The 18,031-nt window shown below is 33.9% G+C and overlaps 1 protein-coding gene across 2 annotated transcripts in view; it reads right to left on the bottom strand.

Moving 5' to 3' along the window:
• LOC117611927 (dual specificity calcium/calmodulin-dependent 3',5'-cyclic nucleotide phosphodiesterase 1) overlaps positions 1-17,831 on the bottom strand; it is a 128,062-nt gene extending 110,231 nt beyond the window's left edge. Inside the window, exons 1-2 of one of the 2 annotated variants that reach the window (XM_034340436.2) lie at positions 17,652-17,831; positions 15,017-15,576 (exon numbers count right to left, since the gene is read on the bottom strand). In XM_034340436.2, coding sequence (XP_034196327.1) covers positions 15,017-15,041 — 25 coding nt within the window. In that variant the 5' untranslated portion in view covers positions 15,042-15,576; positions 17,652-17,831. The remainder of the gene's footprint in view (positions 1-15,016; positions 15,577-17,651) is intronic. The other variant, XM_034340435.2, reaches the window with a different exon arrangement.
• Between the last annotated feature and the right edge of the window lie 200 nt (positions 17,832-18,031).

Genomic DNA, 18,031 nt, shown 5'->3' with positions numbered 1-18,031 from the left:
TTCTGTTCCGGATAAATTTATACCCCGTTCGGAAGTTTGCTAGTGGATTCTAGCACACGAAAGTGGAACTAATATTTCATAGGGCGCTATACGCACTTTTCGAAGCTTCCATCGTTGAAAGCAATATTAACCGTAATTAGACTGTCCTCCTGTTATTTCGTTACGTAAAAGTAAGTTGCTTGTAACCACGAATGCTGAAGAGGTATTGAACTAGCTTTGATTGGGAATTTGGTTCACGTTAACCGACGGTTTACGTTAGGTAGCACAGAGAACCTATTATGGAGAAATAATGGAACATTGAGTGTGCGACTAATATTCCATTATCTGTGTACTCGCTCGTGTAACAAACAGGTTCTGTTGAACTTGCAAGGAGTTACCTTTTGTTGCAGAATGCTAAACAATACACGGACCGTTACACGTACGATCCTTGTATTAAATTTGAATGTAATTAAATTGCTTTTCTAACGAGAGATCCCGGCTAACCTGAACTTATTGATTCACATGAAGCATTATGGGACTGAATAACTACTTAGACACGAATAACGACGTAATTTATTTTTGAATTATGTTCACCTTTCTCTTCATTTCATTAACAATGGCAAGTTTGTAAATTTCAGAATTTTTGAACCTTGGTACCTTAGAATTTTGAAATTTAAAAATTTTCGACTTTTCATACCTCAGGATCTTAGAATCTTAGATTGTGAGACCAGTCCACATTTTTGTGGAGGCCTGGTCTACCCATTCTCTACCTAGTTATGACAATGAAAAAAAATTTGGAGAAAATTTGGAGTATCATTAATACTATATTAATTTCGTAAGGTTAAAAGTGGAACCTATAAATTAGAAAATGAAAGAATGGAAATTTGAATAATGACAATTATATTATACTTTACCACATACATCCATTTTTACTATAGCATGTAACGTGTAAAGTGTAGAATAAGTAAATATACAACATCCTATGTAACTTTGAAATTACAAAATTTGGTCACGATGGTACGTAGTTAAACCTATAATAAGGAAGGCATCCCGAGTGATCAATCAAGTAGAACAGATCGACGGATGGGCGGACACACTGGGTAAGACAATGCATGGTCTACCCGGATAGGTAGAACGGATCGATATTCGATTAGTCAAGTAGAACGAGCAATTGTGGATGTGTAGAACATCAAATTCAATCATACAATTTGCAATTGGAAGATCTGAAAATTATTTTGAAAACGAACAAGTGAACTCATGAATATTTAATTTTAGGTTTGTAATAAATATTGAATGATTTCAATCATTATTTTGAAATCCTAATGAATATTGATATACAGCCACCTACGCAATATTTATTTTCTTTTATTAAGATTTCTTTACTTAAATTTATCAATTTTAAAAGAAAAATTTATGGAGAAAGTACAAAGATTTGCGTGAATAACAGTGAGCTAAACGCCGGGACCAGAATATAAAATTTTTAAACGCTTCTTTACCTTACTTTAAAGCAGCGATTACTTGAATATTCCTTTAGTAAAGATCTCGGAGCAATTAACAGACTCTGAAGAGACATTTAGTCAAAGTTCAAATCATACACTTTTCAGAGTATCTTCTATTGAATCTTGAAGCAATTAATATTTTCTCAAAGCGTCTTTAACCAAATCTCAATATTGAATCAGTTCTTAATTGTACCTCAGAAGATTTCCTTTTCCAAACGATATGTAAAGGTCAACCATGCTCAACCTGTTCGTAGCCACAAAGGTCATGTTTGAGGATGACTTTGATTCTTGTGAATTCTTTTCTACAATGACTAAATACAACACTGAAATCCTATCGGTATCTAGGTACACTAAGCACTTGCTAATTCCCTGTTAGAACCGCTCAGGGTTCACACGCGTATACTCGACTTTCTCGATAGTACTCTGTCTTTTAGAAGCGTTTGAATCCAGAGACCGAAACGTAGGGAATTATCCAGCGCTTGTAGTAATTCAAAATAGTAACCTGAAATACTGTATTTAAAAAATGAATCTCTAATATTCTTAATGATTCTTATCATCGTGTGTCGTTTTAGAGATAACTGTTTCTGCTGTGGCAGTAAACGTATACGCTTTGAAAGTCGACGGAACTTTATAAAATTGGAGTATCGTGATAAAGAAAACAATTTCTTTTGCGCGAAAATCGATATATTGAAAAGTCATCTTCAGGTGAAGTTGTTTTCAAAGAGCTACAAAGGGAATAGAAAGTTGAATGCAAACGTCTGTACTTGTATAAATCTAGGTCCTTTGTTAAAAAAATATCCGTGTTTATATATATACAATAATCCAGCTTTGTTTCGTGAAATGTTATACCATGTCAGAGTGCAACGTAGATGCATACAGTCCTAAAAATACTGTACTATGAACAATGTAGATAATTTTGGTACAAAGGTATGCGAAGAACTGGAGGACAGAATAGTGTAAGAAGAGGAGCTGTAACCCAGATTCGTAGGTAACAGTTACACGTGCTGTAGCGAAGCTCATTTGAAATTCATAGCAGCGACCGCAGCTGAATAGTATCGGAAGTCTCGTTATCGCTAAAATCACTCGCCTCTTTTATCCGGTACAGTAATCGTTTTAGTAAATCCTTTAAATTTCTTGCTTGAGACCCTTTGGAATTCATAAATTACTTTTAATTAAAAAAGGACATCGGGTTAACTTATATACCTAACACCCAAAATATTATTTATTTTTTCATCATTCTATAGAATAAAATTATGAATAAAATATTTATAACGAAAATCTGGAATTTTAGGATCTAAAATTTTAAACTTTCTGGAACTTTGGAATCTGCAAATATTAGAATGATGAAGATTCAGATTTTTAGGGTGGGGTCAGTCCAGATTTTTATGGGGGTCAGGCCCTTGCACAGCCGTACCTGGTTACGCCAATGTCTATAGAGATCCTGAAGCGATGATACTTGAATCATATGCAAACCTAATTTGGCCCCAAATAAGGACTGTAAATATTAGTTAATTTCCAATAATTGGAATAAACAATCCCCTTCACGAATGACCCAATTTGTTTCCAGGAGAACCGATTATTGAACGGTTCACTGTAATATCACTAATTATATGTCGTTTCAAGCTGAGCTTCTACTCTTCTGTTGAATAATTGCTTCGTTAACTTGTCGGTTGCGACAGATAGTACATTACCACTCTCATTATATAATTTGCCAAACTTAATAGCGTGAAGCTATGTGATTCTGTGGTCAACGACAGAGAGCAGGATATACATAGTTATTATAGGGCGTGTAGGCTGCAACACAACAAACTACTTTATGTCCATCAAATTATGATGGGATATTGCTTTTGACCACACATTACATTGCTATGATAATTTATATTAATGGATTAATACTATTTCATAGAAAATGAAATTTAATTAACTAGATATAAAACAGAACTTTGTGACTCGTTAACAATTTTGATTACATCGCCGATAAGTGTATCTTTTAAGTAAATATTCACAGATGACTAATGATCACTCCCAAAATACATTTCTAAGAAATACTGTCGACAGTTCCTCACGAGAGTTTTACTCTCGAACGAATTCCTACCCTTATACTTTAATTGCACATTCACTTTGGAAAAAGATCTATATTGACAGTAATTTCTAATAAGAGTGAACTTTATGACGATGTTAGATTTTTTTTGCGACTTCGAAAAGGAGGAGGATACTTAATTCGATGTGTATATATTTCTTTTTTTTTATGTTCTTTTCTTCATTAATCGAACAAATGAAAAAGTAGGTTAATAATATCTTCGTTAGCGACTGCAAACTCTGTTTATTTAATTTCACCTAGTATACATCGGAAGCTACGTCGCCAATTTATTGTTATTTAACGAACTCGAGAGTAACGTTTGACGAACAAATAATACGTTCGACACAAAGCGCTCTAAAAGAAAGAAACACTTTTGTAAAAACGAAAAAAGCGTTTAAAACAGATCGATACGAAAGAAGAGCCCTTTCACCGGGACAAGTGAAATTTTTCAAACGTTCCATACTTTTTATCAGAGTGAATAAACATTGAAAATTACGGAAAATTATATTAACATCGGGTCGAGTTCGATGAAAAATCAAAACCATCGTTTCCTCAAATTCAGATTTTATTGCGAATCGCAATCGTCGTGTTCAACGACATGGAATGTCGGGAAAATGGAATTTAATTTAATGCAAAAAACAATCAAGTCCTTGTTGAACTTCGATTTTTAATAAAATAACTGTGTAGTATTATTAAGAAAGAAAATGTACTATGTGCAACAATTTATAAATAATAACTCAAACGTTCTAATTTTTTGTTAAATTTGATTTTATTAACTTGTTAGTAAGTAAATCTTAACAAATTTGTTTTTCGCGATTTTTCCCCAAGAAAATTTAATAAAATATGAGGAATTAAAATGGAAATCAATTGATTGAAATGCATAAAAATATTATATTAATTACACAGAAAAATAAAACACTAAAATTGTATTTAATGAAATAATTTCTCGTTTAAAATACATATTGCAAATAACTAGCATTATCGTAACAAATCCCCATGCTTTGTTCAATCGTTCGAACGAGGAACACTCAGTGTCCATCGCAAGTACTCCATAAATAATAGAATAATTGACGAACTATTAGTACCATTGGCGGTTGGACAGATATCGAGTCAATGGGATTAATCAAGTTAGAGGTGCATGCTCGATCAAATTTCCCATTCCACAAATACAAGCCTCTGAATATTTCATTGCTCTCAAAAAGCATATGTTCAACAGGAAACATAACAACCATATAACAATGCAAGGAATATATGATTAATTTTCATTTTAAGGTAAGAAGTTCTGGTGTTAGGAAATTATAAATAAATTATTACGAAATTCGAACAGTTCCTTTAAACTAATTACCGTCTGTGTAAATAACTTTTGCCAATAAAATATCACCAAAGGGTTAATAATAATTAATAATATTTCTATTCTTTCACGTCTTCTAATACTTTTTAAATTGTTTTTCTCTTAAACATCGTTTATCTTAGATAATTCAGAAACTCATTACTATAAGATTGAAGTTAAGATTAGAAATGCAATATATCCTACATAACTGAGTGTTAGGTGGCCAAAATGGCCTGTACCGTGCCCCACGGATCACACCAGATAGCCTTTATCGGATCCCTCGGGTTCGTTACTGTCTACATCAGTATCTATCACTTCCATGATGGTCTCTATTATGTTGTACACGTGGCATCGAGTATATGCAACTACAGAAAGACGATGGCTGCTCTAACGAATAAATATAGTGCTTTGATAAAATTGTTTAGATAAGTTTGATCTCTTTCTACCTATCTCGTGTTGAATAAATACTTAATCTATCAATGCATATGTTAAGAATCATGACAAGGACAGGTTTGCTATTGTCGAAGTTAACTCTTTGCATTTGGAGATGATTGCCATTCGCCATTTGGTTTAATATACAAAATTAAAAATAATAAAAATAAATAAATTAATACAAAATTTATTATTACAAAATTTAATTATTTAAGAAAATAATAATTTCTACCATTTTATTACCTTTAATCTTTTTAATTTTACTTATTCAAAATTAATTTTGTTTTTATTTACATTTTTTTTGTAACAACCTGAATGACGACTGAAAGGTATTTTGGGACTATATTTAAAATAATTATCTTGTAATTTTTTATCACTGTCACGGAAATGGAATTTTGGTGCAACGAAAGATATAAAATCTGTGAAATGATTGTCGTTCCATTGCGCGTAATCCCTTTTTGCGAAGGAGGGAGCGAATAGAAAGTGACAACGAGGAGAATAACTCAACATATAATCAGCCGTGTATGAATTTGAGTAGTGCTAGCTATAGTACGCGGGTCAGGTAATCCAATAATCGTAGAATGAAGCCACCTTCTAAGAAGCTTAGGTTGTACATAGGGTGCTTCCATCTTAATAATTTTTTTGCTCATAAGGTTATTAATCTCAGAAAGGTAGAATTTTACACTTAACCCTTCATTCCCAAATGGTATTTATATTAAATTAAGACCGCTTATTCTATTAATATTAGTAGAGGAATCTTGGAAACATAAATGAGAATAAACAGTTTTCTGGAAATTTTATAGATGAAAAAATAATATATTTTTCTTACTGATGTAGTTTGTTTAATAATTTTGCCAGTAAATTCGTGAATGAATAGTACAAATTAGTTTGGTACTTGCAAACTCATCAAATACTTTTATATATGCTTCCATGATGAAAAATTTTGGCGGATATCTGAACGTGAAAGCTTCTGTATCCGGAACCTGTGGGAATCTGAAGTGATTAAGCGCGTTTTACGAAAAATTATTCAATGCTACGGCATGATTAATGAAAGCAGAGATTATCAATTTCGTGGACCATCAGTGATGAAATTGAGTCAAAGAAGCACTTAAGCTCTCCGCTTACTAATTTGTGTAAATTAATATAACTATTGATTTTAATTAATTAATAATATGAAATTCGTAGTATGACATGAGAGAGAACATATTAAATCAAATTCATGAACTTGCAGGAGTCTAGTCCCATCCTAACTGACCTGAAAAATTCTGCATTTGTTATTACTTTTATATTGAATTTTAAGAGGGTAAAAAATCGGTTAACTCTTGCGTTTATAAAAAACAAAAATCACAAAATAAAATAAAACTGTAAATGAACTCTAATTGTACAAAATGAAAACCTGAAATTTTCGGGTTCTCGCATACCTCTAGTAATCATTAAAAAGTATTACAGTAAAATTACAAAGGCTTTTATCTTCTAATTAATGAAGTAATATGTTCATAGAAGAACATACAGACGTCTGAAATGCTACACCATTCGTGTGTAACAAAAGATGAAACGTCGTAAAGAAAATAATTTCTATGAAACAGGAAATTACTCCTATTCGCGTTCACCGCATTTGTTGGGAAGATTATCGGTCTTAAGTTTCGCAGCTGCCTTTCAATCTTTCCTGAAAATACGACTACCTACTTTTACGGTCGTACCTCTTTTATGGTCGACTTATTAAAATCGATTTTTATGCTTGCATACGATGCCGATGTTTCGCGTCCTTCTCTTTCCCATCGGGCGCATGTCTGTCATATTTTTCATTCGTGCGGAACGAAGCACTCGGATCTTTGCGATTGAAATGCGAAGTTCTTGAAAAAAAGAAAAGAGGGAATGAAAAAGAAAAGTCGCGGCGCAGTCCACGTGGGTATCATTGAAATAAATTAATTCCAAGTGTCTTAGAGAATCATCTGTTACTTATTGTAGACTGTTATGTAGATCCATAATTAATATCTAATTTTGATAAGACGATTTGATGACACAAAAGTATCATAAAAAAAATGACACTTAATCTTCATCAATTTAAAGCGTAATCCATTAACCTGTCGCTCCAGAGAAAGATATAAAAACCCTAACAATATGTGTATATATATATATATACCGAACGATTCTTGACATTTATTATGTCACTTTGATTGGAAGAAAAGTAGTTTGAGCTTCTTCATAAAGAGGAAAATAATTACGTCTCGATTGAACAGTGACACGGTTAGTTTGTCAATTAAGAGGGCCCTCGAAGGTTTAATAGCTCCGGGGCTCCAGAAATCTTAATCTTGTCCTGTTGGTATTATAGTATTAACAATTACATTGATAATTGAAAAAAACCTTTAAATAAATATGTCAATTTGTCACCACTGTTCTGTATTTATTTACGTATAGTTAATGTAGGCCAAGATCTGTAATTGCAAGACAAGAAGATTCAATCAAATTATATCAAGCAATTAAAATTAATTAATCTTGCAAGCGTAAGAGCGGTCTGAATCAAGAAAGCTATTTCTGGCTCTATGTATGCCATATACTTAATAGATATTTGATCATTTCTGAAGATAGAATAGTAACTTCCTTTTGCAAATTAGTACAATTATTTACAATTTGAAATATAGTATAAAACAGTTTGTATTTCATATTATTTTCATTTTCTAAATTTTATACTGTTCCCTTAAAAATTATTCTTCCAATATATGAAACTATTTTGTTTAAAAATTGTACATTTAACTTTAGGTTAATATCCTATTAGGTATACGGTTTGTAATTTAGGGTCGAGATTGATCCAAGCTCTGCTGTTCAGGGGTTAAGTAGTCCAAGTACGTGAAACAGGCCATCAAAGCGTTAGTAATTTCTATAATTTAAAACAAGAAGTTAAATGTTTTGCGAGTAAAAGGCATAATACCAGTTCTTCTATTTCCATTCACTGAAATGCTTGGAGTTCGAATTCAATGATTATCGATTTAATACACTACAGCGACCGCGGTGACTTCCAAAGCGGAATTTAATTTTGCAGCTTCCACTCGCTTGCGATCTTTCCATTGAAGGACGTGCCCCGGATAATCAACGATAATTTAATTTACGGTATAAAAAAAATACCTGCAAAACATATCCTTAGTTTGCTAAAAATTCATTATTCCATTCATGTACCAGTGCATAAACATTAACTTCATTTTTGTTCAAGAAAAGAATCATCCATGTTTCATTTTTTTATTTTTATCTTCTACGTCCCGGAGCCCGGGACTATCAAACCTTCGAGGATCTCCTTGGGTGATGAATTTGGCTAAAAAATTGGGAAGTTCAATCATTGAATACAGAACAATTTTTTGTCACCCATTGTCTGAAACATTCTTCTGTAATTATGTATTCGATAGAAAATGATATTCCTGAACGAAACCATGCGAACTGAATAATCGTACCAATTGAAAGCGGCTAAAATTTATCGGCAGACCGTGAAAATGTATATGTATAGACCTTTGAACTGTTCGAATGAATAATTAATTTTAGTAAATTGACACCGTGGAACGATCCTTGGGAGGTAGGGAAAAAGTTGATGAAAATTAATTACGGAATACCAACGTGATAAAGGGCTGTTTTATCGCTTGGAATATTTGATTAAAACACTTGGGCAATACAAGTTTTTATTTAACAAGCACCCCATTTTTACTATTAATAGATGAATCTTATTAAAAGAAAGTTGTAATAATATTTATTTTTCGTGTTTATTGGCGATGTTACTTTTTCATTGTGTACACAAAAGGGTGGCGATTCAATGTTGAATTATAGGACAACTTTTCAGAGCATTCGTTCAACTTGGTTGAACTTTAAGGCGGCTACACACGTTCCGGCTGGTCCGATTCGCCGGCCGGAAGGATGTAGTGCCTCTACATGCTCCAATTGGCCTGATAGTTCACTGTTCAGTGTAAAAATTGTATGGTTTTCCCTCGCGTCATACAGGGTAGACCATGATGGGTGGTACAATCGAACATGAGATAATTTCACATATGAAATATATTTGTTTTATTCACTTGAAAATTGGTATAATTATGATTAATATTTGTAATGCACAATCACATTTTTAGTTTTGTTATATATATTTGTTATAATTCATTTATACATAGATAATTAAATTATCAATTCAATTAACTTTCTCAGCAATTTCACAATAAAGTATTTTTGTAGTAGAAAACTAAACGAGATTTCAAAAATAAAACGGGAGGTTTCGATTGTTTTATCGTATATCAAAGTTTTGCTTGATATCATGACTTATCACTCCGATTCAATGTCACAGTTGTCGACCTTACTTTCCGTATCGCAATCCACTAGCCCCGATTCTATGTTGCGACGCTCTATTTTTATTGTCTAGTGCTCCTCTTCTCGCAATCTCTTCTGCCCCCCGGTTCTCCCAACGTTATTCGGGTCGATCCACCACGTTCGCCCTGTCTCGTCTCGACAAACCGTGGAACTCTACTAAAACGCAATTTCACGTACCGTTAAAATGACTAGCTCCTCGATCTTTTCCTCAAAGAATCCCTATCTTCGAATCTCCACATCCGCTACATCCACTTTCCTCCAGATATCTCCTCGCAAAAACTTGGTTTCAAATTTCTAGACAGGTTCGAGTAGCCAATGTCCTGACGCTTCATCGATCTTTACACAAAAATGTCAAGCCCTCTATCCCGGAACACACGTATTGGGGTGAAAATTACCCCACTGCTTCTTAGAAGACTGTCACATGAAAATGGATAGTTGTAGGCTTTTCCTTATTCTTTTTTCACTACCCTTCAGGAACTTTATTTATTGCGCATTGACAGTGGTTTTAGGTATCCAATTTGACATTTATTTCTTTATTTATTTATGGTGGATTTAGTAAATAACTTTGACACTCGTATAACTATGTATTATTCAAACTTACCAATTTAGTAGGAATTTAATAATTTAGTTTATATATTACAGTAGCATTTGTTTTTATTTTATTCGAAATTAATTTTTAAATAATATCGAATTCTATTCACAATAATGGCACAACTTAGAAAATATAAATTTTAGGGGTAATATAAATATAAAAAAACTTATGGATTTATAAATATGGTGTTTTACATAATAACAAAAGTATAATGTAGACGTAGTATCCAATAAAATTAAATTTGGAATCTTTTGGGATGTGTCACTATCATTTTCAAGCAATAATATGATAAAGTTCCATATACACAGAAAAATATAGCTGCAAATTGCGATTGCAGTTGCAGTCAATTATAAAATATCTAATTTCCTCTGTTGTCATTTTCTCGTTTTCAATCAAGCGGACGTACGACTCGTTCTAATTATATGACTCGATCAAAACCCAATAATAAGCATTCTGTTTATCAAGCAACTGTAGCATGCAGAATTTCCTCTATAAATATAAATCAATATCGAGGATCAAGCATTTCATTGTACAGTATCGAGTAAAGTAGACTTCCCTAAGGAAAATAACGATATAGGGAAAGCAGAAATTTTTAAAATCTTACTTTTGAAGATATTAATATTCAGAGTAATTTTGAAAAAAGTAATATAATTCTTAGCTATTAAATATAAAATTTAGTGTAGAACTAAGAAATATTAGAAGTAAGTCCCTCTATATATTGGGGGCCACCTCCCTTGTATCCCCAGTTCCCCTTGGGAAGCCCATGGTGACCGACACTGTACATTTCTGCGAAAAAAAGTAAAAGATGAAAGGCAATAAGCACCCACTGACGAAGAAGGAAGCCTGTAATAGAACCGAGGGAAAAACTGATCATTAAAGTACTTTGAGCGGAAAAAGAACAGAAGCCAACCCTTTTAGCTGCTGGACAAATTTATCGTTTTGGCAAGAGCAATGGTTGGATAAAAATGCTTGATAAAAAAGCTTGACTTCGCTGCGGCAAAGAAAACCACAGTAACGGTAGTGTAAAACGTCAAAGAAAATAATTGAAATAGACGAGAAGGTTCTAACCCAGAAGCTCTGCAGTTTAGCCAAAATTTCTAGGACTGTCATTTAATGCTTCATAAATTTTCATTCTGTGTAAATTTAAAATGATTTCACTTCCAAATTGAAGTTCTGTAATCTTCTTATCAAATTGGATATTGGTTTCTGTGTGAAAAAAATATCTAACTTAATACTATCTACGTACAAAAAAACCATTAGGTATTTAAAGTGAATTGGCACTTATATTCCATTGATTCTAAGTGCCTTATTAACTTATTTAAAAAATAGAATAGTTTTAGGATTTTATCTGAAAAAATTAAACGTCAAAAAATAAAATATTTTTTGTACTATAAATAGACATCAGCTGTTTTTTGTAGATGACGTCGAGTCTTCTAATGGAAGTCTGACATTATTTGAAAATTTCAGACTTCCTTCAGAATAGTTGATGTCACCTAACACAAGCAGGGTAAGATAAAATAAGCAACAAAATTTTTTACCTTTAGTGAGATCTGAATGTAGTACCAAGAGTATTTTACTCTATGACCTTTAGTTTTTTATTGTAAAATAAAATTCTAAAAATGACCTGTTTTTAAAATGATTTAATAAAAAAGTTTTTTAATAATGTATTTAATAAAATGTAATCTACACAATAAAATTTAATCTACTTAATAATCTACGTATAAGTAAAATTATAGTTAACAAAGTTTTTTGACTTTTATTTTTAAAAATAAACATTCCAATTCTTAGAACACGATACGCGATCATGTTGCTCGTTTTCAACTAAAATTACAGTAAATTACTTTCCAAACAAAAACTTCATGGTCCCTGAAGTTTTGGTACTTCTACCTTTGTGTAGAGTAGTTAGAACTTCCGGAGAACAGGGGTCGAGATGAAACTCGAGTTGGATAAAAGCGGCCCAACTTCGGTTCGAACTAAAATGAAAGTACTGTGAATTTTCAAAACGATCATCATTCTCGATTGTACAATTCCCCGTTCAAGCATTGGCCGGAAATAAATGGCATGAAATGCTGGTCGACAACTGCTTCAGGATTTTTCCAACAGGTTAATGGTTTTCGTGATTCGAGGTTCTCTTACGGGGGTACTTAGCTTATCTGTGTAATTTTATCGCGAGTATTTCGTCGATTTATTTAAATTTTCCATTTCCATTGTATGAAAGAAATGTTTGAACTTGAGTTTATAAAAAGTTTTGAGTACAAATCGAGAAACAGAGGACCATTGTTTCGACACTTTTTCAAACCACTAAAAATAAATAAACAAAACTATTTTCCATCCAAACGTATGAAAGAAACGTTTGAGTTTCAGTTTACCAAAATTGTTTAAAATAAATCAATAGAATCAGAAAAATGAAAATATAGATTCTTGTTGGTGAAATTGAAACATCTTAACGCAATGAAATGCGATTACGTTCCTATTGAGGAGTTAACGATTTGAGCAGCTGAGTTACTAGCAGCTGTAATTCAATTGGGAAACTGATTTCCGACGTTGTATGAGCTGCAACGTCTGGATGCAGTAAGTTAAACTGTTCGACTAATGAATCGAGCTTAGGCTATTAAATCTTTGGTTGATGAAGTAAGCTTGTTATTGCTCTAATCCACGAGTCATTAACACAAAAGGAAGGTCGAGAGCAAATAACTTAACAAATTTAAGACTATTTAGTTACCACTCAGTTTCTCCCATTGATTTCCTTGCGGTCTAACACATCTTCTTGTTAAGTTTCTCTTAAGTTCCTCAGTATTTGTTTTTGATGCAATTTACAGTCTGCGTTCTTGTTTAAGTTTCGAATACAAACATCCGGGATGTCCCAATAATTTTTCACAAATACACGTACTTGTTTCAAGTACCTCAGTTTTGTAAGCTACTTATCTGTATAAGCTACGTTGTTTGCAATAATTCAAACACGAAAACTAAACAAATGCAAAAATTTCCGGCTACATAAATATGTTGAAGAACATTTTTATCGATTCTCAACTGGAGCAGAAGGATTGTATTTTGTCGAATAAAATAGAAATAAAGGTATTTGTCTGTGAAAATATACGTTTAAAAATACGTAAGGTAGAAACATACAATTAGTTTAGTATACACTGCGTTGGATAAATCGAAATTCCTTTTAAAAATGAATTTGTGAGCTGACGTTGTTCTGCGTTCTGTATTTACTTTCGCGAATGATATTGCATTTATTCAAATATTACAGAGGATAATATTGAACGCCGAATATTTACTGTACAGCATTTTTTACACATTGCCATGGCAGTATTTGAATTGAAAAAAATGAAACATAATTACAAAGTAGGTTAACTGTTGTAAAATTATGAGAAGAGAATGTAAGTTACATTTCATGACATAAAAGTACTGTAAAATAATACTTATATTATATTATATTAATTTAAAGCTGAAATTTTAATGAAAATTACTATGTTCATTAATATTCTTAACATAAAATGGCTGGTTGTCAATTACAATAAATAAGTTCAATTCTAAGCCATAGAAATTCTCAGACCATTTGATGACATAAAAGTATGTCCAAATAATACTTACGGTATATTAATTTAAAGCTTAAGATTTAATAAAAGTAATTACATAAACGCTTTATCAGTAGTTTTATCATGCGATTAAAAATTAGATATTAGAAATGGATAATACTAACTAAACTAAATATAATATAAGTATATTTTTATATTACTTTTGTGTGATGAAATCATGTTTCAAAGTCAATCATTTAACGCGTGATAATAATCGAAAAATCCGATGTTAGAAAAGAGAATGTAAATCGTCTTATTAAAGTAAGGTGGCACTTATTTAAAGGGATCTTGCTGCAAGGGTTCGGGGTCAGTGGTTAACCTGGAGCTGTCGTTTAACTGAATTAGAGCCACCAAGTAACTGGCAGAGGTTTCCATGGTGTCTGGGAAAGAAATGGAAGAAAGCTTGCCCTCGGTACAAGAATTTTTATCGAGGAACATGAAACGTAGAATTTAACTAGGACGAGCTGCTACGTTATTACGCAAAGAGAAATTAAACATTGAGCTTCCGGAAATTCGTAACCTTTCAGCAGAACATAATTTTTCCTAAATTACGCTTATTACGTTAAAAATTATACATTGCTTGAAGTTTTAAATTTATCCTGTTATCGTATTAATACGCTTTTTCTATGATACTACTATAAAAAAATTTAGAGAAAATTTTATTATAGCTACCAGAAATTGAAAAGTAATTTAAATAAATTACGGTGTTGACACATTGTGAAATGTTCAAAACTATTGTATTTATTTGACAAAATTTGAAATTATAAAAAGTACACATAGAATGCTAGTAATTAAAGGTGTACAAGAATTCGAAAATATCAGGTCGAGTCGAGTCTCCATTGTTCGGGTCGGGTCAGGTTGAATACTATGGAGAACCCAATCTAATCCAATCCGATCCTAGCCGATTCGATCCGAACCAATTCGATTTGATCCGATTTGATTCGAACCGAACCGAACTGAACAATATGAACCCGACCCAAGTATCAGGTGTCCGAAATTTTCGGATTCTCGCACATCTTTATTAATAAACTGGCAAAGCACTCTATATAAAATTTGGCAAAATTTCTTTCATTAATAAATATAATTATAAAAAGGAGCACAAATTCGAAGGTATCTGAATAATAAAATATCTAAATACATATAAGAAAATTTGGGTAATCGATGACATAAGCAGGTATCTCTTACCTTGCGTACCCCTGTCCTTGTCCATTTCTCTCTGATTCGGCTGAGAGTGAACGGTGTCGGGATCTTCCTCGGATCACTGCATCACGAAACTTTCCAACTTCGATCGATCACGGATATCTCTCGCTCGTTCTCGCACGAATTATTCCAAAACGTTGTGCGCATCTGTCGTACGAACGGACTCGGGAAGAGGAGTGAATTTTACGTGTTTACCAGAGGTAGAGAAGAGACGAGAAGAGGTAAGCTGTAGATGAAAAAAAGGAGGCAGCCGACACCTTTGACAAGCAGCGCAGAAAATCATGTAGATCAGCCGGTTCACATCCTGCGGTATTTATATCTAATCAAATTAATCGACCGAGGTTGCTGCTACCACGTCCAATGCCAGGATTTTTTTATTCGAATCTGTTGATAGAGATGTTACAAAGTTCCGTATGACGAGCTAATTATCATGTGTTAATTAGTGGAAGAAGCAGTCGACGAACTATTTATCCATGGATCTGCAAAGATTTGCATTCGTTACGATTAATTTGTTACACTTAATCGCTGGTTATCTGCAGCTACATCTGTTTAATGAACGAATTAGAAAGAAATTAGTATCGAAGAATGGAGATAATTGAACGCCATCGCTGCTCTGAAAAAGGGAATTAAGTCCAAGCCGTGCGTTTTGTAAGGCTGATTAAATTGGAAAAATTCGAATAATCGAAAGGATGCACGCTTTTGTTCCACAGGGAAAAAAATCTGCAATTTTTTGCGAGGAAGCTGTTCGCATCGTTAACAATGGACACCCTTGAATCGTCTTCCACCCTTGACAGGCCTTCAAACTTTCCTTCTCCCTTTAATTTTCCTCACAATTGCAACGTGAACGTAAAAATCATTCGAATGTCTATTAATCTGCGATTTTGTATTTTTTTTAAGATCTTAGTCGTATCAATTATTTTAATAATATCGATAAGTAACAATATCAGGTATCTATAATTAATCTTTTAGCGTGTCTTAATACATATTAACGTATCAGGAAAGGATAAGGTGACAATAAACAAATGTTTAACGAAATTAATTACGCAACAGTTGAGTCAGCAACAGCGAAAGTGTTTCTTCTACTCCCAGTTTGTTACGTCCTTAACTTTACTCTCTGATCAGATGAATTATTTCTCTCGATTAATATCGGGAAGCACGAAGATAAAGAAAAATCGGAGCAGGTCCGTGAAAAATAACCAAAGTTGAAATCGAAAGGCTCCATTAAACAACGGTCCATTTCCTAGTGAACCATGAAGAGGCGGAAAGAAAAGAGGGAACGAAATACGAAGAGGAATGTTCAAATGCTTTTACCCAGCCGGTGAATAGCAAGAAAGCCGAAGAAGGGTGAGAAAGATGCCGAATAGATCTACTCGCACGAATTTTCCACGAGGAAAATCGTATCTCCTGGTGAATTTACCGCGAAAGCGTCGCGTTCGAAAATTGCAATTCTTCCGGCGCGTTAAAATCCGGGACGCTTTGGTAACCCGAGAAAGAAAAAGGAACGTGGGCGCGATATTAATGGAAAAGTACGTTTAGCCAACCTTTTTACTTTTCGTTCCTATTGTTCAACTTTGCTCTACCGAAAACTTTTCTGATCGCGGGAACAAAAGGTGGTGAACTTGATACGCTCGAAGATAAATATAAACAGATTAAAAGCTTCCGCATTGTTAAGCGGTTTCGACGCGGAACAAACACCGCTGTCTAATTAAGAAAGAAAATAAAGAATAAAAGAGAAATATGCCACCATCGTGTCTGGTTAAGTTTCCCTTTAAATTGCCACCGCGGGAATACGAAGTGTCACCCCGGAGAAAAAAGATAATTACAACTGTTTCTCTGAAGATTCCACGGACTCGTTTGAAGTTCGGAAGAAAGTCTCTCGAGTTTCTGAATTGTTAAATTCGTCCTCATTAAAAAAGTGTTAACTAGAAGAAAACTGTCGTCGTCATGACGGATGTTTTGTCCGGATACAGAAGTTATAGTAGGGTACACGAGGGAGTAAAGTCGTCGTCAGCGATCGGGGGTGGTGGTTAGAGTTACCGTCACGATGAAATTTGAGCACGTGGAAGAGAAGAAACAGGGTCTACGTAAAAGACAATGGAGGATCACCTCGACACAACAACCCTTGAAAAGGCACGCGAGATCGGTTGAAGCAACCGTGATTAAAACAGAACAGTGTTCGACCTTTCGATACATCCACGATGACAAAGAGAAAGAAACATGAAATACGTGCACAAATGTTCCGGCTGCGACGTGAATTTCGAAAATCAACGCCATTGAAAGCTTATAGCACATGATCAAAGAGTAAAGAAAGAGGATCTGGATGAACAATGACCCAGATTTAATTAAGCACTGAAATTTCCGAACAATTTTATATTGATTTCTCTAATTTCCGAACGATCTTTCATATATTCAAAAAAATGGTATAAAATTTCTAAAATGAGAATGAAACATTGAAAATTATTTGTGATCCTAATTTTGATTATGACGTGCATGGTCTGAAAATCAATTAATATTATTTTATATAGAGAAAAAAGAATGATGTATGATGAGTATCCAATTAGGTGCTGATAATGTACACATCCCTCCGGTTTAGAAGGGTGGAAATGATTCAAGGGTGTACCGTTGTCAGATCCACACGTGTGCGACTACGTTGAATAGGGTGGACAGTAAAACAGAGGCGGGGATGGAAACCGCGCGAGAAAATTCGATTGGGCCGTTTGCCGCGTGTGGTTTCGCGCGTTTGATCTCGCGTGGGCGGGAGAAAGTGTACTCCGCGGGCAAGATGCAGCTCGACGGAATGACAGTGGCCTACTGAGGGGCCGATGCGACAGAACGCGACGCGCGGAGCGGAACACAGCTGAAGCGGGGAACCCCGCGAAAATCGGATATGCGTGCGCAACGCGCGTCGGCACCCTTTATGAGGCCACTGCCTGTAAAGCTTCGTTCACACTGGGTCCACTGATTACTCCTGGTCCACGTTGCAATTGTACAGGATTCGTG

This window comes from Osmia lignaria, chromosome 10 (assembly GCF_051020975.1).
Source record: "Osmia lignaria lignaria isolate PbOS001 chromosome 10, iyOsmLign1, whole genome shotgun sequence".
In the NCBI taxonomy this organism is placed as follows: Eukaryota; Metazoa; Arthropoda; class Insecta; order Hymenoptera; family Megachilidae; genus Osmia; species Osmia lignaria.
Note: the sequence above shows the minus strand (reverse complement) of the source record. Positions and strands in the feature narration are given on the sequence as shown.